Source organism: Athene noctua, chromosome 2 (assembly GCF_965140245.1).
Source record: "Athene noctua chromosome 2, bAthNoc1.hap1.1, whole genome shotgun sequence".
NCBI classification, from domain to species: Eukaryota; Metazoa; Chordata; class Aves; order Strigiformes; family Strigidae; genus Athene; species Athene noctua.
Genome location: NC_134038.1, coordinates 122,649,793 through 122,675,899, shown reverse-complemented (window position 1 = coordinate 122,675,899; position 26,107 = coordinate 122,649,793). Strand labels below are relative to the sequence as shown.

At 36.1% G+C, this 26,107-nt stretch overlaps 1 protein-coding gene across 1 annotated transcript in view; it reads right to left on the bottom strand.

Moving 5' to 3' along the window:
- The window catches only part of C2H10orf67 (chromosome 2 C10orf67 homolog), a 36,685-nt gene extending 12,245 nt beyond the window's left edge, over window positions 1-24,440 (bottom strand). Inside the window, 9 exon segments of the mRNA XM_074897494.1 lie at window positions 3,503-3,567; window positions 7,075-7,133; window positions 8,265-8,409; window positions 17,820-17,842; window positions 17,845-17,965; window positions 21,044-21,118; window positions 21,841-22,002; window positions 24,292-24,383; window positions 24,386-24,440. Of these exon segments, the coding sequence (XP_074753595.1) occupies window positions 7,120-7,133; window positions 8,265-8,409; window positions 17,820-17,842; window positions 17,845-17,965; window positions 21,044-21,118; window positions 21,841-22,002; window positions 24,292-24,383; window positions 24,386-24,440 (687 nt within the window). The 3' untranslated portion in view covers window positions 3,503-3,567; window positions 7,075-7,119.
- Between the last annotated feature and the right edge of the window lie 1,667 nt (window positions 24,441-26,107).

Genomic DNA, 26,107 nt, shown 5'->3' with positions numbered 1-26,107 from the left:
GAGTACATGTTTCAATTCAAAGCGACAGTGAGTAGAAGATAAGGACCTAGTCTAGTAGTGATGTTACTTAATTTAGATTAAATGGAAAAGAAGACTGTTTAATGGAGCATAGTTGTAATGAAAGTAGGCTGTTAGTAGTGCAGTTTAAGGAAAGTATTTAATTACTCAGTTAAAACACAAATGTATGTTTAAGAGAAACCAGTAGAAAAAGAAAAACTAGACTAAGACAAATAACACAAGCAGAGCACTTTGCAATTTTAACTAATAAAATCTGTATTTTACTTAGGAAATAAAGTTAATTGCATACTTTTTTCCGTGCCACACCCAGGACACTTTCCACTTTTGTGTCTTCTCTCTTCTCCTGCTGCTAAAAGGAACCACCAAGAAATATGAACAAAACTATAGAGATGAACTTTTGGAAAGAGTCCAATATTAAGTTATTAACATCCGTTATTAGTTTATTGAAAAATTGTATGAAAATGAGAAACAAAGAAGTAATCTGTAAATACCATATTCAAAAGGCATATGACATTTTGCAGATTTAAAGCTAATTGTATTAGCACTTTGATCCATGACAGTGAAAAACTCTCTTTCATTTCACCATCTGGGGACCTAATACCTAGAGCGAAAAATACTTACACTTTTTCTTTGAAAGTTCTGTTGAATATAAGCTAGGACTGTCAATAGCATTAGAAAGTGACAGCAACTCTTTGGCTTGTACTGAGTTGTAACAAAGCCAGTTGCTTCTGTGTTACTGCTCAGCACTGCTCATAAATTTATACTCCTCAAATGATGGCAAAGCAACAATACGGTTCATAGACAATGAAATGAAACTGAATATTGATACAATCATTAAAGATGGCAAAAGGGGAACATTTAATCAATTGACATTTTCCCCCCTAAGATTTATTCCAGGATTTTACTATTGATTCAATTTTGAGTACTTTGCTACAGATTCTGTTTTGTAGTTGTTTATTTTCATCTAATATTGTTACATTTTTCCAGGATTTAAACCATTAGGAAATGTAATTTTATATCACTAACATTTTTATTTACTGTAATGAATTCAAAATATGCAGAATTGTACAGTAATTACATTTACATTACAAATATATTTATATTTATAATATAAATATAAAATATTATATTTATGTAATAATGTTCATAAAATTGCTTTAGCAACTTGCTAAAATTAAGACATCTTTTGAAATCATAAGTGCTTTATTCCAATCATGTATTTATTTTCTCAGATTCAACCTTACTTACAAATTACTTTTTACGTTCAGCATTGATTCCTCTTTCTCTTGAGAACTATGTACTCTGAGAGTGTTTTTATTCTCTTGTTTGTCCACCTTTCATTTCCACATTTGTATGCACTCAGAGTACCAACAAGAAGTCTCAATGAGCAAAGCATTTAAGTTCTTGCTGAGCCTACTCCTTCGTTGCTGTTTCCCAGAGGATAAGCATTCTACTTTCAATGTTATTTCCCATTCACTGTGCACATTATTGCTCTGACTTACCTGACTTAACCGCATTACTGCTGTATTTCTTTTGTGCTTAATACTGACTTGTTTGATAATATACAATGAAAAGATAAGGTCACAAAGTTGCATGCTAAAAATATTAGGTATTGCAGAATAATCAAGGTGTCCTCATCACATTTCACAATTAGTGGTGATGCATACTCTCTGTGTTTTGGAGCATGTAAAGACCCGAGAACCAGCCTCCCAACCATGTTCTACATATTTGACAACTGTGTGCTTGATTTTAGAATTAGTAGGAGAGGGAAGAGTGAGGCCAAATCTCACTCAAAAGTCTTTGCCAAGATTGGACTCCTATGTACTCATTTGTTTTGAACTTAGACTACTACTACATCTGTACAAATCATCCAAGAAGATCCCCCTAGATGAAGCATTTCTAGGTAAAAATCGTAACTAAATCTAGAATAATAATAATTTTAAAAAGTAAATATATCCAATAATCAATATTTATTTTTTAAAAATAATTTTATTTCAAAAATGTGTTTTTTCCCTGAACTAATAACAAATTCCAAAGGTCTAGATTTTTCAATATACATTAAGGATATATCAAACCTGGCTACTTAAGCTTTGATGTTAAAGGTCCCACTGGGATTTCTAGAACTATCACAACTCAATTTGTGACTTAAAATTATTTTTCTAGGTGCCTCAGCTATGATCCAGAAATCTGAGCTGTTTTCATGTTACAGAACTGTTCAGAAACAGTTTATGAAGCCAAATCAATCCTCAGTTATATCGTTTTACAATAATGCCTTCAAACACTTTTGGTAAATATACAAATCACACTGTAATTTTTAGCATTAGCTGGGATTCTCTGCTGGCACATTCTTATCCAAAAACATTTTCCTTGAAAGAGCAAAACCTGTACCCTGGCCTAAATTTAGACAATCAAATCTAAAAATCTTTTGTTCATAATTTCCTAATTCCAATACAACCTTGCTTACATCTTCAGGTCAAAGAAATTTTCTTAAATTGTGATGAGAATTATAAACCATTTTCATTATATAGGTGCTTATTAAAAATTATTTAATAGGCAACTTATTTTGTAGGGTTTTTTAAACCTTCACAAACTGATTTAAAAGACCTACTGTATAAATTTTTATTTTGTTTTTTCTCCAATTTTCAAAAAATGCAGTCTTACAGTACTTACCCAGACTCACTGAAACTGAAAACTGAGTAAGTACTGCAGGATTGGCCCCCTATTAAAAAAGCCCAAGACACATGGTGCTGAGATTAACAAAACAAAGTAAAGCAGCTATGACTTGGCACAAAGTTTGACAAGCTGCAGAAAAGCAAATGTTTAAATAACTGAAGTGGTACTGATTTTCTATTCACAACCTTTTCTCTTCTAAACAGTATCATATTCTTTTCCAGCACATTTAGATTGCAAGTCAAGCTGTGTTTTATTTTTTATTATAATAAACCCAGTCAGTTTACTGTAACAAAGACATACTAGTGGTGATCAGTGTGAAAGCCAGTACGAAATCAGGCTAGGAAAAAAAAAAAAGTCAAATGGTAAAATAAAGGACCAGCCGTCTGGAAAGTTCCTGGATCATGTAAAAAGAAAATAAAAGGCAGTGTTCTTATGAGACTAATGCAGAATACAAAAATATTTTAAGACAGAACTCTGTACCATTGCCTATGACACTTGTAAACAACAGCAGTAAATCCTTTCAAATAATGTTGCATTTATTAAATATTTTCCAAGTTCTCCTAAAACAAAATAGTAGCATTTAAAAAAAATATTTCTAGTAGCATCATTTACATCTTTTCCTCTCAAAATGTGGTAAGAACAAAACAAAACTGTACAGCATTTTTGTTATCTTTTTTTCACATGTAAAATAACTTCTCTACTTAAAAACCAAGTTTATTCAATATATGGTAGATTAAAATGGTTTTGCATATTATATTAAATTTGCAGTAAATCATGGTTTACAAAAATAATGTATACGTAAGTATCTTACCAGATTTTTAACTATGATCTTTCATTTTCAAGTTCTGCCTTCATTTGTTCTTGAATTTCAATCAACTAAAATATAAATGTGTGGGAATTAATGTTGGATTTCATACTGCAAACAGGCATAATTCTCTAAAAATCCTTTCTAAGTATAGTCTCCCTGGTCAAGACACTACATGTGGACGTACACGTATTTTTGTATTATAACTGGTAACAGATAGACATCTTCACTTACAGATCAATACTTTTATGTGGAGTTTAATAATATCACAGGTGTCACACATATAAAGTTCTTTCGACATAAGTAGAGTGTGATGTCACAGGAGGTAGGAAGATGACAAAAACATTAGAAACAGAGACTTCAATCAATGACTTAAACTCTGAGAAAAGCAGATATTTGTGGAAATCTGTTACAGACTAACAGCAGTGGCAGTTTGGAACTGCAGGGGCAATTCCACTGTTCTGTTGTAAATTTACAGAAAGATCAACAGACGTCTATATCACCTGCAGCAAGTTCTAATATATCCTTGTGAGACAAACATTGTTAGGCAAATTACACACCTAATCTCACCGCGGACTAAGAATTGTGCCTGAAGAGCAATTTAAGCAGAAATCTTTAAGAATTTTTCAGAAGTTCCAGAATCAAACTCCCTTAAACAGTTACATTACATGGTAAATCTTCCTTGGTTCTGCTGGGCTTGAGCTGTCTGGGACTTCTGTCACAGCTACTGTCACTTGGGACTTGTAAATTAAACATCTATATTTCTCAGTGTCACCAGGAGCAGAGTTTGTTACTTACTGAATTTGCATTTCGAACATATTTAAAACCAGACAATGTTGAGTACAACGCTGACCTTCATTTTCTTTCATAAAAATGGAGAAATGCTCCCCTTCAGCATAATAACCTAGAAGCTAGAATGCTCAGCCACAAATCAGGGCAGCCGACATTGTATGCTGCTGGGAGTTTTATGGGGCTTGATTACAATATCCCAAGTCATGGAAAAGAAGCCTAACTACCCCTCTATGATGAGAATAAGCCACCAGTTCTGTTCAAGCTGTGCCATTGGACACAAAGAATATGAAATTCATGAGACTAGATACAGAATACTCATGCACAAGCTTGACGACATACCAAAGCTGTGACTGCATGAGAAAGGGACAACCTCGTGTTTTGACTTGCTAGATCATTTATGCATTTTACATTAGACTATGAATTACAAGAAAACAATATACAAAACACCCCCTCCCTCAAAAAACAAGCAAAAATACTCAGGAAAAATCTGAAGAAAGAAAGAACAAACCTATAGAAAAGTCCCTTCCTTTATGCTGAGTATCCAAACATGTAGCCTAGAGATTATGGCTCTTCTGTGCTTGCTCTCCCTGTGTCCAGCTTTAAAGAGAATATTTTCCCACCAGAAACAGTGCAAACTAGTAGTTAAGTCATTGGTATATGGAGCTATGGGTTCAAAGGTCCTCAAGTTCAATGAATGCCCAGAACCCTGGGTAAGTGCTTCAGTCCTTAGGAAAAACTTATTCTTTGCCATCTCTTACACTGCTTTGAGAGACCTTAGAGAGGCAATCGCCCGCAGCTAGTGCACAGCTTGGCAGCCTGGGCACAGGAGGAAGATCCAGACTCCAAGTCCCATCTACAAGAAATCAGTTGATAACTTCTAGTTAGTCCAGGTAAGAGACAGTACTTCTAATGTGTTTCATCATCATTTATTACTTACTGTGCTTTGAATCTCATTTTAAATTGTTAACTTATGCTTATACAGTGTATATTGGATACTGGTGTCTCTATCAACTTTGTGGACTCCATTTCTGAAGTGAAATGTCCAACTGCCGGGTGCTACAGCAGCATGTGCCTTCATACCCAGCTCCTCTTTTTCAAGATCAAAGCTTTTTAACCAAAGAGGAGTTTATGCACGTTCTGGCTATTGAGAGAACATCTTTCAATGGGATATGCAAAGGAGGGCGGGGTGGGGGGGAGGGAGGTATCAGAAACTTCAATCAATATAGTTAATCTTTTAGAATGGAAATATAATTAGATCATTATCAGAATTATAATGTGAAGAGAAGGGACTGCTCCCAAGATTTCTCACAGCACTTAAGTCCCACAATTTAGCTCACTTGACAGACCGCACAGTGACTGTGAAGGGCTACCTGTATGGGTAGCTGTACTGGAAGCAGTTCGGGGGGACGGCATGTGATTCAAATTCACATGAATGTAGCACTTCCAAATCATGTGAGAGGCATACAGAAAAGAGTTTCTGAACTGCTGCTCATATCCACAGACTGAAGTCATATCTATGGGAAGATACTAGATGTAAGACAACGTCCTCCATTGTATGGAGTTGAAGGGAAGGAAAGGAAAATATAGAGTAAGTTTCAGGAAAAATTTCCTGTGAGTGAAAGGATGAAAAAAATGTACTATTAAAAATATTCTTTGGACTTTGCAAATGAACTAAGGGAAAAACATTCCGTGTAGGAACAGGTGACTGGTCCTTTCCAGCATAGTGAGACTTCAAACCCGAGCGGGACTCCAGAGCACTGTCAGATCTAGATAGAAAAAGAAGACACATCCCTTCTTTGATAGACTAATGCATTAGACAGACCTATTAATATTCCACTTCTGATTTTGGATTTCATGTACAGAATCCTAATGAACTTACCCTTTCAATGCTCCTGTAAAGATAATTAGGGAATATATAATGGAATAATGGGAAACTTGATCATAGAAGAGAGATTCATCTAAGGTCACAAGGAAAGGCAATGAAAGGGGTGATTTTAGAAATCCAGTGCCTCAGACCCCACAAAAAAAAAAAAAAAGAAAAAAAGAATTTGCATGAGAAGTTAGTAATTATGGAATTAGCATATAGAAGTATCACTGCTTCTCTTACATTTCACCACAAAGAATGGGTTATCGACAAAATATTTTGGATACGTTTTACAGAAGAACTAATGAGATAGGAAGTCTACTGGAAAGATACCTACATGCTATACTGGGAAAATACTGAGACCTGCCAACCTTTTGCTGAGATCACTTACTAATTAATAAACACTGGCGGTGGTTTTTTTGAAAAGTTGACTTTTATACCTTGTTCAGCTATTGTTTTGCTCAGACAGCATATAAATGGTAATTCACATGTACTAACAGCTCTGTCCAGGAATAGTGGAATATTTAACATGTCACAGATTAAAAAAAAACCCCAACAATTTTCTTTTTTGAAGTTACTAGCTATTCATCTATACAAAGAAATCTTCTTTCCCTGCCCTCAAAACCTTACTGAATGTGTTACTTTTTTTATTAAAGTATTCAATCATATTACTGTAGTTTACTGAGGTTCAGAATTTTCACTGCATTTTAACAACATCATGAAATATGACAGGATGAGAAAATCAAAATTACAATATTTATTAAAGGAATACCAATTCATCATTACTCTACAGTGACTTATACTACCATAACCCAAAATGTAACATAATTCAAGTTAAAGTCAGCTTTCTAACATTATTTGGACTACACACCACCACTAGTCCAAGCTCATGTGTAGCTTACAAAAGTAAAGATTACAGTACCTTTTGAACAGTTTGCTCCTCAGCTTCCATTTTTGGTCATATTCTTCAAACTTGCTCATCTGAAAACAAGAGGGGAAAGAGAAAAGCCATGAAATTACATTACTACATTGATGCATTCAAAATGTTTGCTTCAGGTCAGTCTCTAAACGCAGCAGAATGCACCAGGGATGAGAGTCCTGGCAGAACTGTGACCTTCACCACCGCCCTTGACATTCACAGCCTTCTTCCTGCTGTTCTGCCGGCTGGTCAGATAGAGATGAAGAAGTAAGTTCAAGAGCCAAGTGTGACTGAGTGCCCACAGCTTTTCATTAATACTAATTCTAGACATCCTTGCTGTTAGTCACAGCCAATACAAAGTGTTTTAGCAGGTGGTTCTTTATTGCTCATACAAAACTACCAAAAGATAAGAAGCACCCATTGAATCAGATGATAAACAGGAATCAGGAATATTGTCTGTGTCAAATTCATCTTGCCACTATTAAAGGTGTTACTGGGTGTAATCTATACAGACATAACAAAGGTAAACAGCCAAATTCGACTCTATTGCCGTAGTTTCTAGTCCTCCATTAAATATTTCGCTCTGGCAATGCATGAGAAGTAACCTGAAGGTAAAGACTGTACGTTGTACTTACCAGCCAAAAAACCTCCTTTTAAGAGCTGTAATAAAACACAGGCATCAAAAGTAGTGATGGCTTATCTGAGAGAAATTTACTCTGTTAGAAATTTCCACAGAAACACAAAACTAATTATACGAATACACATTCAGATATCTTGCAGAAGCTCAAAAACTATTCTAGAGAGAGAGTAGGTTTTAATACAGTTTCCTTAAGATAAAATAGTAGACTGTCATTTAAAGATTTAGCTATCTACATATTTACAGCATGTATCTGTCACAAAATATGAACTCTAGCCACATTGCTAGGCAATAATAAAAGTCTCAAAACCCCCAGCAAATATTCCTTTGTCATAAATTAAAAATATGTAAATATATGCATTAAAATTAGAATAAATATGTATGAATTTCTCTACAAATACATCCAAAATTAGCATTCAATACCAGAAAAAGACAATAGTCCAGAAATAAGTCACCATCCTTCTGAAGCGTGTTAACAATTAATTCCAACTTTAGTGACACTTCTTAAATGCTGCATTTAAAGTAATCTTGATTTAACATCAGTTTAAAGTTTTACCTAAGAAATATTGTTCCTTTTTGGAGCGTTTCAGAGCATTTTGGAGATGAGAAATCTTACTGTGCAGTTTAAAAACCTCTTCTCTGAAATCCTCATTCTCTTTTTCAAGCATTTTTTTTTCATGGTCATCATCTTCAAAGACAACCTGAAAGATTGCGATGCCTTGAATTTATAAGTAAGGAATTGGGGACTTAAATATGCTGCACTGGTGTAATATTATACAACACAGTATCATATAATTTCTGAATTCTATTACAGAGTCATAATATGAATAGAAAAAAGTCGAGCCTCTAAATAGGTCCCCGCTAGAAGAAAGGCTGCAGTACATTATATACAAAGACCATAACACATGGGGACATTTTATTGACAGGAATAATGCATATCATACTGTTTGTGTGCCCTCATCATTCAGGTCAATTTATTATGGAGGCTGTGTCCAGGAAGGCAGCTGGGGCCTATCCACCCACACTTCCCCCCGTGTTTATGAAGTGCTGTCCGTAACTAGGCAGGCAGGAGAGACTGTGGACAGGCAACACCAGGGGGTTGCAAAGTGCATGGCTAAGGAGGGGGGCTTGTTGCCTTTGTGCCATTTCTCAGTGACAGTGCTGCCAGTGTCATGAGGAGCACATCACATGTCAAAGCGGTGAAGTTTTCAGGCTGGGAGCCGCATGGAGTCCATCAGGCCTTCTGATATCAACACAGTTGGTTTTCTACTTGGTGTCGGAGCCACCCAGAGGCAATTCATATTCTGAACATTAACATGGCTTTGCATGCCTGTCACACATAGACCGTGCAGGGGTTTAATGCTATTGAAGACTACGGTTTAAATCTCTATGCAAACAGTGATTACCTTGTAAGAAGGTTCCAGGATAACATGCAACAAAAGACTTTAAAGTTATAGTTTTAGTAAAGCAAACTCATTTACATTTTTATTATGCGTGTCCTTTGTTTAAATCTTGCCACGTCCATTATGGAAAAGACTTCTTATGCAACTGAAGCTTATTGGGACAGCTACTCTTTTTTTCTTGTTGGTTTCAAAGCTATTGAAAACATTTGAATATATTGTCTTATGGCTGTCTAGATTTTACTGCCACATATTTCTTTTAAAATTATAGAAAAGCTTTCAGTGCTGGCACAGATCTTTATCGTAATACCAGAATATTAACTAACTCCTGAAACCATTTAAAATATTAACACAAAAGAGAAGACTCAGACGGCAGTTGCTTTGCTTGGTTCATTCAAAAAAATTACTTCAAAATAAAAATGTTAAAGACTTGAAAATAAAATTTCAAGGATTTCAAATGGCATATAAACTTAAATGATAGTGTAATGATGGGCAAAATTTAGTCCATAACTATTTGTTTTTCCTCAAAAAAGACATTTTTGATCTCCAATTTACCAGAATAAATTATCAATGTACATAAATTTTTGGCCACAGAGTTTTCACTGATTTTATAAGAAATCATGTCAATGAAATGCCAAGTGCTTTGGAAAGTAATTCACACTAGTCTGTGGTTCCCCTTCGTTTACTGAAGAAACAGTAGCAGTTTACATAAAGACCAAGTATGATTAACAAAAATGTTACTTTTAATAATGTAAATTTTTTTTAAATGGTAATGAAATACTCCAACAGTATTTAATTTTAAACAGTTTTTATGCAGTAACAGATTTAGAATCAGTCCTCTGAGGTAATTATTAGAGTGCATGTTTTTATTGAAAACTACCAAATCCTGTAGACAGATGAGCACACTCTAGGGAAAACAGCAGAGTTAAGAAAATGGCACATGCAATATTTAAGTAATTAGCTAACACTCTGCTCTGGCAGCGGTCAACTCTAAACCACTGTAAAACAAACTTAGAATTGCAAAAGATCTTTAAGTAACAGTTACAGCTCTTAATAGGCTTAAGTATTTGTTCCTTTGCTCTGGCTGTATTTGAGCATCAACAGTTGATGCTCAAAGAAGGACTTTTATACAAAATAAACAAAAAGATCTTAATTAATCCTGTGACTAAGTTTTAAATGGTATCTCAAATGTAAATGTAATCATTATCTTTTACCGCTTTAAGGGAAGGATATAAACATTTTCTTCATGAAGTTGTACTTTGCCCATTACTCAGATACCCTTTAGCTCTAGCTCCACCATCTGCTAAAACCAAGAACTGCAAGTAATTAACTATTCAGTCTCCTGCTGCAATGAGGACACTCATTAGCAAAATGAACAAAGGGACAATTTTCTGTAGCTACAGTCATCTGTTACACTTTGAGTGGCAGGTTTTGTAGCAATGTTCTCTCTACCATCTGCCCACAGCGGTAGCGTTTGGCTTGCTTAAACTAGGGAACTTTTAAGTTGTAAGAAAAAAGGGCTAGAGGTTGGAAGGCAATTATAACACGGCTTGTATAGAAGGCTTCACTATTTCTCACCTTTTCTGTTTTACGGCCTTCATTCTAACAGTTTTATTACTTTAGGTAAAAAATATGCATATTTTTGCCTTAATAAATTCTGCTATATATTTGCAAGAGTATGTATTGTTGACTCTTAAAATTGCTTTTCTGATAATACCAGGCAGATATACCTACCCAATTTTGGAATATAATAAACTTCAACTAGATTAATCCACCTATACCCATAGTATTCTAACCAAGTAGGTAAAGGTAAGAGAATATAAGTATTTATTATGCAGTTGAGAAATATACATTTCTGTTTTGTACCCTGCAGTGTTTAATATACACTCGAAATAATCCATAGGATTTTTGAATAACAGCTATGATTTTTTTACTCTTATTGCAAAGAAATATGATACAAATTACTGATGCTCTCCTATGACACGAAAGAAGAAAATACTTCAGGATATTCTAGTTAATATTATAAACTGAAGTTGTTACTGTTGTTGATTTATTGGGAACTTGCCTTGAAAACAAATCCATTCTCGAAAATCTGTCATCCAAATTATTACATACCTTTCCATTTCTCAGCTCTCCTTTAAGTACTTAAATTCTGCATTGTGTACACCACAAGAGGGTGCAATTGCACAAGCTGTCATGAAAAACTCATTTATAAATATGCCAGTTTTCAGTTGCAAAGGAAAAGATAATTTCTGTATTTATTTATTGTTATTATCCCTAATATGTTACATTCGTACATTCATGATTGTAATCCTTTCATAGTTGGTAGCTGTACATTTCAAAGAAATGCAGTTTTAAGGTTGAACATGGGAACCTCTAATGTGGCCACTGGTTGAATACAAACCTTTACTTTTCAGTCACCCTGTTATTACACCTGTATCTTCAATTCAGCTAATGCAGATATTCTGTAAGGGCTTCCAGTCTTGAAGATTTTGGAAGATCAAGATGCCATCATTCCTCTGACAATATCTAATCAGCAATCATTTGCACAGCGGTTTCACCTTGTAGCTGCTGTAATTGATTTTGTCATCTATGGAGGTCTTTTAAATGCAACAAAATGTAGATGCCAGCCAGGAAGGGACTAACAAGTTGCTACTGGCCCAAATAGCTCCATTTACCTTTTCAAGGCATGTCACAGGTGGAAAAAAGATTAAAGACAGCATAGCTTTGGAGGGAAAATAAGCAGTTCATTGCAAACTCTTTGACAGAAGAAAATAGCAAATGTTTCTTGTTTCTGTTTTGGATAAATGCAGAACTCGGGGAGAAGAAGCTGGTGATGACAAACTTTTGCTGTGTGGATCAGCTAAAGATTGTGTAGATATTGAAGTAATCCTTGAAGTGCAGCCTAAGGATAAAGGGTCAGCCAGCCAATTTGACACTAATTGTTTATTCCAACCGGCCTTCTCTACTTTCCCCTTTTTCATCCATTCAGAAACGTGTCTGGGACAAAGCTCAATTACAGAATTTTTATGAGCTGTTGTTAGAATACTTCTAACAACAGAGAGACCACAAAGTTTTCATGTACGGTACCTTTTAAGAGAATGCTGTATAGATCCCAAACCCTAGGCAAATATCCCTAAATCCTCTCCTTGGCAATGTATTCAGATTCCGTAATCAAGTAATCTCAAACTATTTGATAAATAGATTTAAGCTCAGTTTTTCCATTTAGGGCATTTTCTCCAGCTCATCAAAATGTTCTGGCTTTTTCTTGTTTTCTTTCCTAACCGTGTGGACTAGGACTAGTACTCACAAGATTCGAGAGATCAAATATCTCCTTACACTTACCTAACCACTGAAGAAGTATAGCAACCCTTTTAATAACTGTTGGAAACCATGAGTTTGTGTTTAGTTACCAGTGTACTCCACCCCCACCGCCACCCCTTTTTTTTTTTTTTTGGTACACACTGAATTCCTGAAAATGGCTCCCCATCCTGTAGGTATTGGCTGCACTCCTTGCTTTTAGAGGTATAAGCAATCATTTGTTTCAATGGACCCAGTGCATGACAGTGTGCTACAACAGCCATGTGCTGTCATTATTTACCTATCACTCTGTGTTGTCTACAGGTTTAATCAGCTGTGTTTTAATTTAATTCCAGGTCACAAATAATATATTAGGAATATAAAAATAACCTTTATTAATTATTACAGAACTTTACTAAACAAACAAACAAGACCTATACCATGTTGATTCCTCATTTAAAGTATTTTTTGAAACATTTCATTGTTGAACGGGAGCTTTGCACGAAGAAAATGTCTTTATCTGGTTCATAAACTATGTGAAGAGCAGGACCTGGAGAGCATCCCATCTTATTGGACTTAAAAGGATCAATGGTAACAGTAGGTATTTACCCTACAAGCTCCACAGTCTAGGTAAATAATGTAACTTTGACTGCATTTCTTGTACTGAAGCGAAAACTTCACAGTTGTGCCTCCTTGTTTTGCCCTGTAGGCAAAGGGCCTCATTCATGTATGTCTACCTCTACCCAAGGTCTGAAACTACACACTTTTAGGAGATTCCCACCCCTTAATGGAAGATCATAAAACTGAATTTTAAGGCATGATGTATCTTAGTATAGTACATACTCTATTTCAAACAGTGCTACTAAATTAAACACCTTGCAAAAGTCTTATTTTCACAGATACCACTCAACCAAACTGGTATTCTAATGAAATAATGAAATCAGTTTTGTTGGGAAAACATCTATTTGGTATAAAGCCTTTAGTGATGATTAGGAAAATCCATCTTAAGTTTTTGATTATGTTAACATACCTAACACAAACAGGGCAGCAGTCTCTGGGGGACCCCTGGATCTAAGATATCTGGGTTTCCTCACCTAGAAATATGTACTCTCTGTAAGTGTGTAAAATCCCTTCTGGAGGTTAATAAATCAAGAAGTACTTGTTAACCTGCAGTACAAGCACCTTGTTCTGCCTTGTCCTATATATAGCACATGCTTTTTAAAATTGTCCCTTGGATTTTCACATTATTAATTCTACAATTTTAACCTAAGAGTCATATAATTGCAGCCACTTCCTTTGCTCCCAGTATATCAAGATTATTTTGTCCTTAATGGTACCATTAATAGTTCTTTTCTCAATACATTGTTCATTTTATACCCTTCAAAAACTTCTAATTATATTCATTTCTATATTTTCCCCACATTTGTTATATGTTGTTTTAATTTCTATCATTTGCTAATGTCATCTTGCCATGAAACTAAAACAGGACTTTAGTAAAAGCTATTCTTTTCCATGATTATGATACCACGTCTTTTTGGTCACATAATACTTTTTTCTTAGAGATTTCAGCTTTTTTGTTCATATTCTTGTGTTTAGATTTTAAGCCTCAGTCAGTCTCCCTCACCAATGTAAAACAAGCTTTTGAAATACTGCATGTATGTGCATAAAAAAACCACTTGCATACACAAATGTGCTCATATCCTTATGGCACAAATTATTAACTTATCATTCATCTTGGCCTCACCTTGAGTACCGTGTGCAGTTCTGGGCCCCACAATTTAAGAAGTATGTGAAGGTCCTTGAGTGCATTCAGAGGAGGTCAAAGAAGCTGGTGAAAGGGCTGGAAGGAATGAGGAGCGGCTAGGGACTTTGGGCTTGTCTAGTTTGGAGAAAAGGAAGCTCTGACGACCTCATTGCTCTTACAGCTTCCTGAGGAGGCGAAATGGAGAGGGAGGTGCTGATCTCTTCTCCCTGGTATCCTATGACAGGACGCGTGGGAATGGCACAAAACTGCATCAGGGGAGATTTAGACTGGACATTAGGAAGCATTTCTTTACCAAGAGGGTGATCAAACACTGGAACAGTCTTCCTAAAGAGGTAGTTGATGCCCCAGGCCTGTCAGTGTTTAAGAGACATTGGACATTGCCCTTAACAACATGCTTTAACTTTTGATGAGCCCTGAATTGGTCAGGCAGTTGGACTAGATGATCACTGTAGGTCCCTTCCAACTAAAATTATTTCTCTTCTCTTCTCTTCTCTTCTCTTCTCTTCTCTTCTCTTCTCTTCTCTTCTCTTCTCTTCTCTTCTCTTCTCTTCTCTTCTCTTCTCTTCTCTTCTCTTCTCTTCTCTTCTCTTCTCTTCTCTTCTCTTCTCTTCTCTTCTCTTCTCTTCTCTTCTCTTCTCTTCTCTCTTCTCCTCTCCTCTCCTCTCCTCTCCTCTCCTCTCCTCTCCTCTCCTCTCCTCTCCTCTCCTCTCCTCTCCTCTCCTCTCCTCTCCTCTCCTCTCCTCTCCTCTCCTCTCCTCTCCTCTCCTCTCCTCTCCTCTCCTCTCCTCTCCCCTCCCCTCCCCTCCCCTCCCCTCCCCTCCCCTCCCCTCCCCTCCCCTCCCCTCCCCTCCCCTCCCCTCCCCTCCCCTCCCCTCCCCTCCCCTCCCCTCCCCTCCCCTCCCCTCTCCTCTCCTCTCCTCTCCTCTCCTCTCCTCTCCTCTCCTCTCCTCTCCTCTCCTCTCCTCTCCTCTCCTCTCCTCCCCTCCCCTCCCCTCCCCTCTCCTCTCCTCTCCTCTCCTCTCTCCTCTCCTCTTCTCTTCTCTTCTCCTTAGAAAACTATCAGCAATAAATTAGGTTGAAAGAAGCACTTTGTTATGCTAATTTTAAAAATTTTGATAGAAAATTCTCATTTCTTGAATATATTTCAAGATGAAAAAATTTCTAACATACCACCTGTGTCTTCACATGATATGAAAGAGTGTTTCAGGAGTTACTCATCCTCTTCTCCTGTTTGCCAGTTGTATTAGAACTTCACCAGAGAGTTGTGCTAGCACAAGTTCAGGATTACAAGAGTCTCAATGTACAGTTACCGACAATTTAAAAACCGAATTGTTCTTTGATGTTGAATACAACTAATTTTTTTTTAAACTATCTATAAAGCTGTTTTAGTTAAAGATTTCAACTTTATGGGTATGGTTCTACCAGATTTCAATAATGTCCCTTACAACACATTTCTTGATGGGAGTATGACTATGCCCATTTCATCTCCCCCTTGCTTAAATCCTGTAATTAGTATAGAGTCAATTAACATTTTGCTTCTGTCCACATCTTCTGCCATTTCAAACCAACATCATTTCTTTGTAACATAAAAGGCTGGAATACTATTTACATTCTCAGTTCATGTTATTAGTGGGAATCTATGATTTTTTTCTTAAAGGCAGAAGTCAATGGTTTAGATACAGTCTGTGCATATATATCAGTGTACTGTATCTGGCTCCAGAATGACCACCAGCTGACAGCTTGGGTGTCTTTACTGTGGGTTTCACAGACATTACAGTGTATACACATGGTATACACATGCCATTTAGTTAAGAGGCAGAATCCAAAATCTGCATCAAAATCCCTAATGATGCACTGAAGAATTCTGTATTACAGGCACTAAGATCTACAACTACCTGAACTCATACCACTAAAAGCTGCAGGACAGTTTAAGTACTGCTGCCAAACTACTTTGAACCCTAATAGCAATGAAAGGTTTAACATCTAATTTCCAGTAGAAGTTACAAACATTTCTTTACAAGCTGCTTTCTGATCCAGCTAGGTGTTCTAAAAGTACTCCTGCCAACTCAGAACTTTTAAAAGACAGTGAGGAGGTGATTCAGTACCCCTAGAATTCCATAGACCCCTGTGATAATGACAACCCTTGTTCACATCCAGCCTCTTCCTCTTTGGAGAAGAAATCTGAACCAAAACTAATGCAATGACAGCCTCTTAGTATATTCACACAGGAGCCTGGATTGCAGCACCTGTTACAGAGAACATTTAAATATACATATTTTTATAAAGTAAAACGGCCTCACTGGGGCTCACTCAGATGAACCAGAAGAAAAATAAGCCATATCACTGTTGACTGTTGTAGTTAACAGTCTGTTGCAAGAAGGAATTACTATCACTTCCTTCCATACACAGGAATGACTGACTTGGTTTAACAATCCATTTCTAGAACAGGTTGCATAGCTATGAATTCCAGCTGGGGAGAGATACCTGGTTTCCTCAGAAGGTACATCATAGACGCCATATTTCTCCTTTACATGCCATACTGTCTACCTTAGGTGGCTGCCAGCACAGTTAGATTTTCAGATCTCATTAGTACTACGCATCTCAGAGATGCATGGAGAGCCGAAATGGAAAAGCAATCCAGGGTCAGGCTTAGCCAAAACATCTTCAGAGCCTGAGACTGCTTTCTATCAGCCTAAAGCATATGAGAGGTTTTGAAAAAGTGTTATAGATTTCTCACACTTCAATGAACTGCATATGAGTACAGTTAATTTGGGTAGAAGGACGTGTTTATGTTAAAGAAGGGTTACAAAGATTATGTATGGACATATGAGAATGAATTATGTTTCCCATTTGGAGACCACAGACCGAATAAGAAGCACAGTTCTTAACCACTGTAACAAGCCCTTTATGTCTGCATTTGGTTGGGGAAAAAGATTCACAGTTGAAAAGGGCTTCTCATGTCTATTTATGGTTGTACCCAAGTAGCTGTCATATTCCATGAACTGTTGCAGGAGTTAAGAAAAATAAAGCATGAGGGATTTTGTGTTTTAATTTTTTATTTTAAATGAAGGTCTATGTTCAGTGCATACTCAAAATGCCAACTTAAATGATTAACAACACAATTCTGAAGACAAAAAAAAGATAAAAGATTTATTTTAGAAGTTATTTAGAGACAGTAGGAACAAAGAGAAACATGAGAAGATGTAAGTACTTCTGTAAGTAGTGGAACAGAGGTGGACCTTTCTGCAACTGAGATGTTCACATGCATGGAGTAAGAATGGTACTGAGAGCAATATTTTATAAAAGCTGTATATAACTTTTTGAGTTTACTTTTGGGGATTTTTTTGCTAAGTTTTTACAAAATTATTTTAGAAAATATTTTATTTTATTAAAAAAATCAGGAAAGATAGATCAACTACTAACTCTTGGTCAGACTATCACTATATAAATTTGTGTGGCATTAATAGAGTAGTATAAATTAGTCAAAATATTTATAATAGCACAGGTTAATCCCAAAGAGTGTTCTGGCACTTTCTCAACCTAATGTTTCCTATAAAAATAAGGGCACTAGAAATACACTTCGTTGAATATGTTTAAAGATTTCCACATTTGGATAATGAGTTTATGAACTTTTAAAAAAACATACCATTTTAGTCTTTTTATTTTCTATTCCTGAAATCTTCTCCCCAGATCTTCCATTATGGATTCTTCCTCATGTAGCTTGTTAGGCAAAAGTTTCAACAGTTTTCTTGCTGAACATGCTGTGTCTTCTCCGTCTATGTTGTAATACTTCTATTACAAGAAAAGATTCTTCAGTGAGACTCTGGGCATAAACCCCATAACCCTCTTCAAAAGCTACAGCATATTTCTTGTAATTTGAACACATCATAATGCATATTCTACATTTAAGAGTTCTATTCTAGTATCGAAAATAAAATTTTACTGTATCTGACATCCCAAATGCTTAAACAAAAAGTGTGTTATATCTGATACATAATCTATAACACTAGAGAATTCAAATGCACAGCAAAGAAAAAGGAAATTTGAATAAAATTTGCATATTCTATATATTCTTAAACTTTCAAATAATGTATTTAAAACATGTAAGAAATAAAATAAGGACAAAATACAGCATAAGTACAGAATAAACAAAATAATTAAAATGTTAACTTTGCATTACTGGCATTTATTTGTACATCTGGGCTGCACAAGAAAAGTGTTTAAATTGCCTTAAAGGATAAAAAAAGAGCACCCACAATGGATGACTTCCTTCTTATGTAGTAAAAAAATTAAAATAAGACGTTCAAAGAAAACCAACATGTGTAGCCTCCCATTATACAGAAATGTCTCTCCAAAGTGGTGTACTGCCAACAGTTGGCCATGAGGAAGCTCTAAGCTCAGAAGTGTGTTTGAGCTCTTCCTTTGGGAGTACCTAGATACCTAAAGTTATTTTCCAAGGTTAGGTGATTAAAAACTTACTTAAAATATTAATATTACCAGAAATATACTATCTCTTGTGTAATACATTAACATTTGTAGCACTTACTGAGTAAGTGAAAGAAGTAGGGTTCAATTATTTCTTCAGCCACAGTGGAGTCAAACTCAGCTCTCCTTTTCAGAGAACCTCACCTACAAAGCTATACACATGCCTGCGACAGGGCAAACCTCCACCTGGTTGCTGAACCTGGACCAGAAGAATCCGAAAGTAATACAAGATATTCCAAAGAGAAAGCAAAGCAAAGGGAACCTGACCCTGCAATCCCCTGGTGAGAACACTGCTACCATACACTCCATGGAATATGCATTTTTTTTACCATGGGGATGAGTACATGAGCTGGATTTGGGAAAGAAAATTTTTCACACGCAAAATGAAGTTTGCATTATTCTAGATAGTCTCTGCAACAGTACTTGATCGCATATAGACACATTTTAACTAGTCACACTTTTAATAGTCTGTGGAGATTTAGTTCAATGACAGGTGAGTATAGAGGACAACTCAATTCACCCTTAAGAAGGTATCTAAAATTGATCAGATGAACTGTGTCCTAAAAAATGCCTATTCCTCTGCCTTGACTATCAAGAAAGGAAGGTCAGCACAGCTGCATCATAAACATGTCTACATTATTGATGAAGTGTTACAGGAGACAAATGCCACTCTTAGTTTTTCTCAGAAGTGACTATTTCCCAAAAGGAGTGTTTCACTACCTAATTTTAAAAGGGAACATAGTTTTTCTTCAAATAGTCTATAGTCTACAGCGCTCTTGTAAACCAACTCTGCTTAAAATGTTATTAAAATGTTCTATATATTAAAAATTCATTGCTAGAAGATTCCACAATTCTCATGAAAAATATCTATTTTACACTTGGTTTTGACATAGAATTTGTTTCTTCAAGTGATGGTGCTGTATATCATTATTCAGGAATGAAGAACCAAAGTAAAAAATTAACATATTTCCTCTCTGTGAAGTCTTAATAAATTTTGTAGTTTCTTTCTTTACAGAAGCTATCCTTTCCTTGACTGCTAAAGCCTAGGTTTTGCCTTCGAATCACACACTTTAAGCTATGCAACATTCTTGAAATGCAAACCATCTTCTGTCACTTGCTCACTGTTTTCAGCATTCTGATTTCCTTTCACATCTTTTTAAAATTCCTCAGTCTCACAGTTCCTCCTGTATTTTCTGTGAACTTTTCTCCTTTGCTTTACATTTCTCCACCCTGTTGTCTGAAACATCCACATGATTAATGCTAGTTTTAACTCATTCACAAGTGCACCTGTTCTCCTGTCCCTTCACATGTCTAGGAGATCATTCATTCTGTAAAAACACATTCTTTTCCCCTTCCAAGATTCTCTATGATTTTCTATATATTCTGTTACATAGTAGATGCTGTTAATATACTGTACACACTTCTCACTATATATTTCCACTTGACTGTGCTATGTATAAATAAATGTAGAATAATTATAGCTAAATATTTGTACTCACTATGTTTCCCAACTATCCACATAAATGTTTTATTTTTTTTCCTTTTTATTTTTTTATTTTTAAACACTAACTTTGCCTTGTCAAGAAATACAGACTTACATATTCCATTTGCATGTGGGGTAAGAAAGATTAAATTTAAATTCTATACTTTCTAATTTGGATTATTTTTATTGTTCCGATTGCACCCTGAAATCTGTTAAGAAATCTGTGGCACAGTCCCTAGAGGGCAGTAGAAAGCCACCTGGAGTGCCCACGATTGGTCAACATTCTCTATTCGGCAGCCTAGGAGTTCAATTACCAAATATATCAAGACATTTTCATTTTTTATTGAACCAAAAGCATTTTATGTGATTACTATGTTTCTGACTCCTAACAGACCTAATCACGGACTGTCAGTTAAGCAAGTTCCCTTAATTTGCTGTGAATTAAAGCACACTCATCCCCTCATTTGATTTCACGGCCCTCAATAACAAGCAAAATTAAGCACTGACTGTGTATCTGGCTCTAATCCTACCCTGCTTGACTATTTTACGGTCAATTGTTTTTCACTAGTCAAGAAATTAACAACTCTGCAATTTTTGCTTTCTTCCACTGCTTTCTACAAACATACCTCATTCATGTTGTAGTAACTATGATGTTACTCACCTAAAACTATACTCAGAGTAGGCTAAACTGCCTAAGGAGGGGAAAAAAAAAACTTGCAAAAACCAATTCTATTTGTTGTTAATTGTTTCTATTCAATATAGTTTAAATGCTTAGACTTCACAAAAAATTCAAGTACACCCTTCCCCAGGTTTTGAAATGCAAGGCTATTCTCTGTAATTAGTTTATGACATATTAATACTCAGCCCAGCAGTCTGCTACCACATTAGTGATTAAAACCCACCTCAATATTTGCTCTGAGAACAGTCAGTGCATCACATAACTGTTGTCGGCAGCTTTGTTGAATGTGGACCTTTTTCTGCAATTCAATTTGTACAAATTACTGAGAACTCTGACATGCAATAAAAGGACACAAGCAATTACAAAACCAAACCGAACTGCTTTTATATATTTTACTTCTTCATTTAAGAAAACTAAATGCTATACAAGCTCTTGAACCTAAAAAAAATTTCATGTTTCTTCTCTATCACTTCTTTTTTGCTGCATCAATATTTTTAACATTTGTTTTTTAATGTTTGTATCAGAAGCTTGAAACTGAGGCTTTATACATATTTGTCCCTTGTAGTGAGTGTTCACTAGTTGCAACATGATCGCCTAGGGGTGTTAATGCTGGTATGGGCTGTGGTTTACTACCTAAAGATCACTTGACTATATATTTTCAAAGAAATATATGGGAAAAGAATTGTAAATAAATTATACACACGGGAAGTGTGCTACACTTCTTGCTAATTAATTCATTGCTATATTTTACTAGAAATAACCACACTACAATTTAAGAAGTTTTCCTAGATATGGTTACTAATACGCCAAGGTCAATGTAACCCATGTTCTGCTAATTGCAAATTTGCAAAAGACACATTAAACGGTCACTTTTAAATCTATATTAGCACTTTTCTTTATTTCCTTATTTTCAATACTTCCGTGGGTTACTTTTCATTAAGCAAAATATTGTATCAATCTGCACAAAGAGGGTACATGAATGAGAACTGGCATCTAGTGAAGATTAACATGTAAATGAACAAGAATTTTTCTCTCAATCTGTTTATGTAAAAACTCAATGTCTGTCAGTCGATCATTTATGTATTTATAAAGATTTGAAGACTGTTCTTCAGTTTTTTCTTTGTATTGTGCTTGAATGATACTTTTGTAGATGAACAAATCTTGCTGGAGGGAGTGAAGGAGCTAAAAATAAAAATCTTAGTATTATTTGTTTTTATATACAAAGTGAGCTAGTCAGAAGAAAAGTATGACTATTCCATCACTCTGTTCAAGCTGATGGCTAGATTCATGCACCTAAACACAAGTATTTCTATGTCCTATGGTATCCTCTTTCATCTAAACCGGTCACTTGGGCATGGGTGTCTACAGCTGCCAGAGCACACAACTTCACATCCATGCTTTGGACATCTTAGCCTGGCAGCAGGAGTTTCCATCTGCAGAGTAAAACACCTAAATTTAAGTGCCTGTGTAAGAACTACATGAGTAAGTTTCTGTTACAGGCAATGAAGTCAATGGAACTTGACTCAGTTGCTCATGCACACATGGTTTAGTGTCAGAAGAAATGAGGTATGAAAGACATCTTATGCAGGGCTGGCAGACATGACACAGGGCTAAAGGAAACCTGTCCCCTTCTGAAACTGGAGACAGAGGCTAAGTAGCATAGCTTTAGACATCTCCATTGACTACAAAGACAGATCTGCACTGACTATATGGGAAGTTTAGGTGCCCTGCTCAGACAAGAATACCCCCATGACACACCTAAATGTAGATTTCTTAATCTGTGAGCTGATTCTCACCCCAAATAACGAATTGGACAGTTAAATAAAGTCTTGGGGAGCCTTCTATAATGAAAATAAGATATATTGCAGTATAATGTTCTCTGATGAAATTTAAAAGTGAAGAAAACTCGAAGAACTTCTGCAGAACAAAAAATAAATTACAAAAATGTACCAAAATGAACATATATTGCAATGTCAGAAGTGTCAATGACATCTTTGGAATGTTTGTTGTAAGCACCACTCCATTGTATCACTCCGGTGAAAAATTTAAAACTGACATTCAGAAAACTGTAACTCATGAAATTAAGATCTGAATATACAGTATTAAGCATATATTTCAGTAGTCACAGGCAAGTAAAGCATAATGAGAACTGACCTTCAATATAAATTACTTTGTATCCAGATGTACAAAGCGTTCTCTGTTAAACTAAAAACTCCAAACCTTCAGTACTGCATATTTTGAAGATATTTGGATTCAGTATTTGACAGGTAGAGAATATTTCACAGGAAAGACATTTAACTTTCTCAAAAAATAACTAATTTAGGAACACTCAAGTATCTGCCAGATGGTAACTTGTCAGATTCTGCAAAGGAGATCCACATGTATGTATCAATAGAGGTTATCACAATGTAAATCCAAAATGTGGTCAAAACTTGTTTATAAATCCTAATTCAACACTCTGCAAAGTATTTTATGGTAAAAAGAATGAAAATATCTGCATTTTAGCACGAAGTGACAGAGGAAGCGTTAAAGGAAATGCATTCTGCTTGCCACTGGCTCAGATAAGCAAAATACTCTGAAGTCTTTCAGGGATGTGAGGTAGAATGAGATACTGCTTCTAAAAATAATATCAAAAGCATTTAATTTTAGATCTTATCTTTATGTATACATCTAAGAACTAAAAAGAAAAATTTAGGGTTCTTTTTTTTTTTTTTTTTCCCCAGGAAATTAACTGTTCGCGCACATAATCATTTTATATCCTGAAGCACCTCCCTTTGTAATTTCTTACATAGTAAAGAGACCGACAGAAACACCTAACTCTGATGGATCAGATCTCCCCCTGCAGGTCTCTAGAGACACTGGTCTTTCATCACAAATTGTAAGGCACTTACGTTAAGCAGACTGCATGTACCTCCTTATGAGCTGCACCCTCCCTCCCAAGTCTAAGCATTCAATTTCAGACACTGCTTAAGATACACTTGTAATTATGCAAGAGTAGATAACACGATTGGATCTTCTTTCTAATTTGCTTTTGTATGTGATTTGCAGAAGCGTTGCACTATTTTATTTAATCTCCTTAACAAGATGTGTGAGGTCTCTTTAGCCACACCCATAACTGATAACGGGCACATATCTACGGAACTGACAGGCCCACATTTATTACTATTAGATAGGTTTAAACCTTCATAATTTTCACTTAGGTTTACTTTTTTTTTTTTTTTTTGTACAGTAAACAATGTTAATCCCTATGTAATTTTCTCTGATTCAGATAGCCAAGTAATCCACTAATTAATCTATCGATACTTGTATATTACTCTATTTTGAAAACAGAAATTTATAACATTTAGCTGAAATAGGTGAAGACAGAAGAAAAGTCAAAACAGCTCCTTAAGAATTACACAAAACAGAGATGACAGTGACAAAAGCACACATTCTGCAGCATGAAGCTGTTATGATACTTTCCTAATTTACCTTGATTAAAGCTTGCACAGCAATAGCTATCTCATTTAGTTCTGGTGTTCCTTTGATATCTCTGTGTGTAGCATGATCTGTGCTGTAATACCTATTTTTAAGTCATCTGAAATGCAAGGCCTCCAAAACCAGATAGAATTGAAAAACATACTTGTAATATTACAGTACTTGCATTAATCAAGCTAACTGATGTTCTGTTAATAATGGAAATTCAGAGGCAAAATGCCTATTTTTTTTATCATTTCACTTGTCTGACATTTTTAAGATAGAGGGGAATTTAAAAGAGTGTAATGAACACAACATTTTGTTTCTATGTTTGTTTTACAAGGACAAGATTTTTATTCAATTAACAAAAAGTTAAACAACACTAAACATTATGTTAAAGAACATAAAAGAAAATGCTAAAGAAAAAATGTGTTCTATCAGTAAATTGATTATTTTCAGTGTTCTGTAGAAAAATGTATCAGTCCAGAAATCCTGGACTGTAGATACAGCTAGAAGCTGGATTTTCTGTCTCACTGATAAATTTGATACTATTAACATAGCCAAAAAGACACTTAACATTGTTACACTTTTAATAAAGAATTAGAACACTGGATTGTTAAAAACATAGTACTTTGACTCTGTCTTCCTTTCTGTTAGAAATGGATGGTATCAGAAAATTCTTGCCCAGGTCTACCTAATTAACAGGTCATCCTGACTGGACAAATAAGTTTAAAATTTTAATAGCATTCAATCAGAGGTGTTCCAAAGACCTCTTTATTTGGTGAACATTCAGATACATTCCAAGTCCTTGCAGCCCAGAAAGCCAACCACATCCTGGACTGTATCAAGAGAAGCATGACCAGCAGGTCGAGGGAGGTGATTCTCCTCCTCTACTCCACTCTTGTGAGAAACGACCTGGAGTTCTGTGTCCAGCTCTGGGGCCCCCAGCATAAGAAGGACATGGACCTGCTCAAGCAGGTCCAAAGGAGAGCCACAAAGATGATGAACGGACTGGAGCACCTCCCCTGTGAGGACAGGCTGAGAGAGTTGGAGGTGTTTCAGCCTGGAGAAGAGAAGGCTCCGGGGAGACCTCCAGTACCTAGAGGGGGCCTACAGGAAAGATGGGGAGGGACTCTGTCAGGGAGTGTACTGATAGGGGTAATGGTTTTAAACTGAAGGATGGTAAATTTATATTAGATGTAAGGAAAAAATTATTTACTGTGAGGGTGGTGAGACACTGGCACAGGTTGCCCAGAGAAGCTGTGGCTGCCCCCTCCCTGGCAGCGTTCAAGGCCAGGTTGGACGGGTCTTTGAGCAACCTGGTCTAATGAAGGTGTCCCTGCCCATGGCAGGGGGGTGGGACCGGATGAGCTTTAAGGTCCCTGCCAACCCAAACCACTCTACGAGTCTGTGTGACACTCCTCACTGAAGCAGTTATGATCCCCGCTGTAAGACTGCCCTGTAAGATGCGCCATTAGGCTAAAAGGTCTGCATTACGATGGGCTGCGTTAACTTTAGTGCACAAACTGATTACTTTCAAACAGAAATACAAGTAGATTCTTTCAAAACAGAACAGAGGAGTGTGCACAAGATAGTTTTATCTTTGTCAGTCCCTGGAATAGCAGCAAAATACAGGGAACGTTGTTAAACAGGTAAGAAAGGTATTTCGGTGAAAACTCAGCGTATAAGCGCTTCAGAAGCATTACTAAGAGCAAAATTTAGGACGTGTCCGGTTTCATGGTCGAAAGCACCGTGAAACGGAGTCCCGTTAACAACGTCTGGTGTCACTCGAGACCGATAGGAACCGCCCTCGGCCGCTGCAGTTACGACA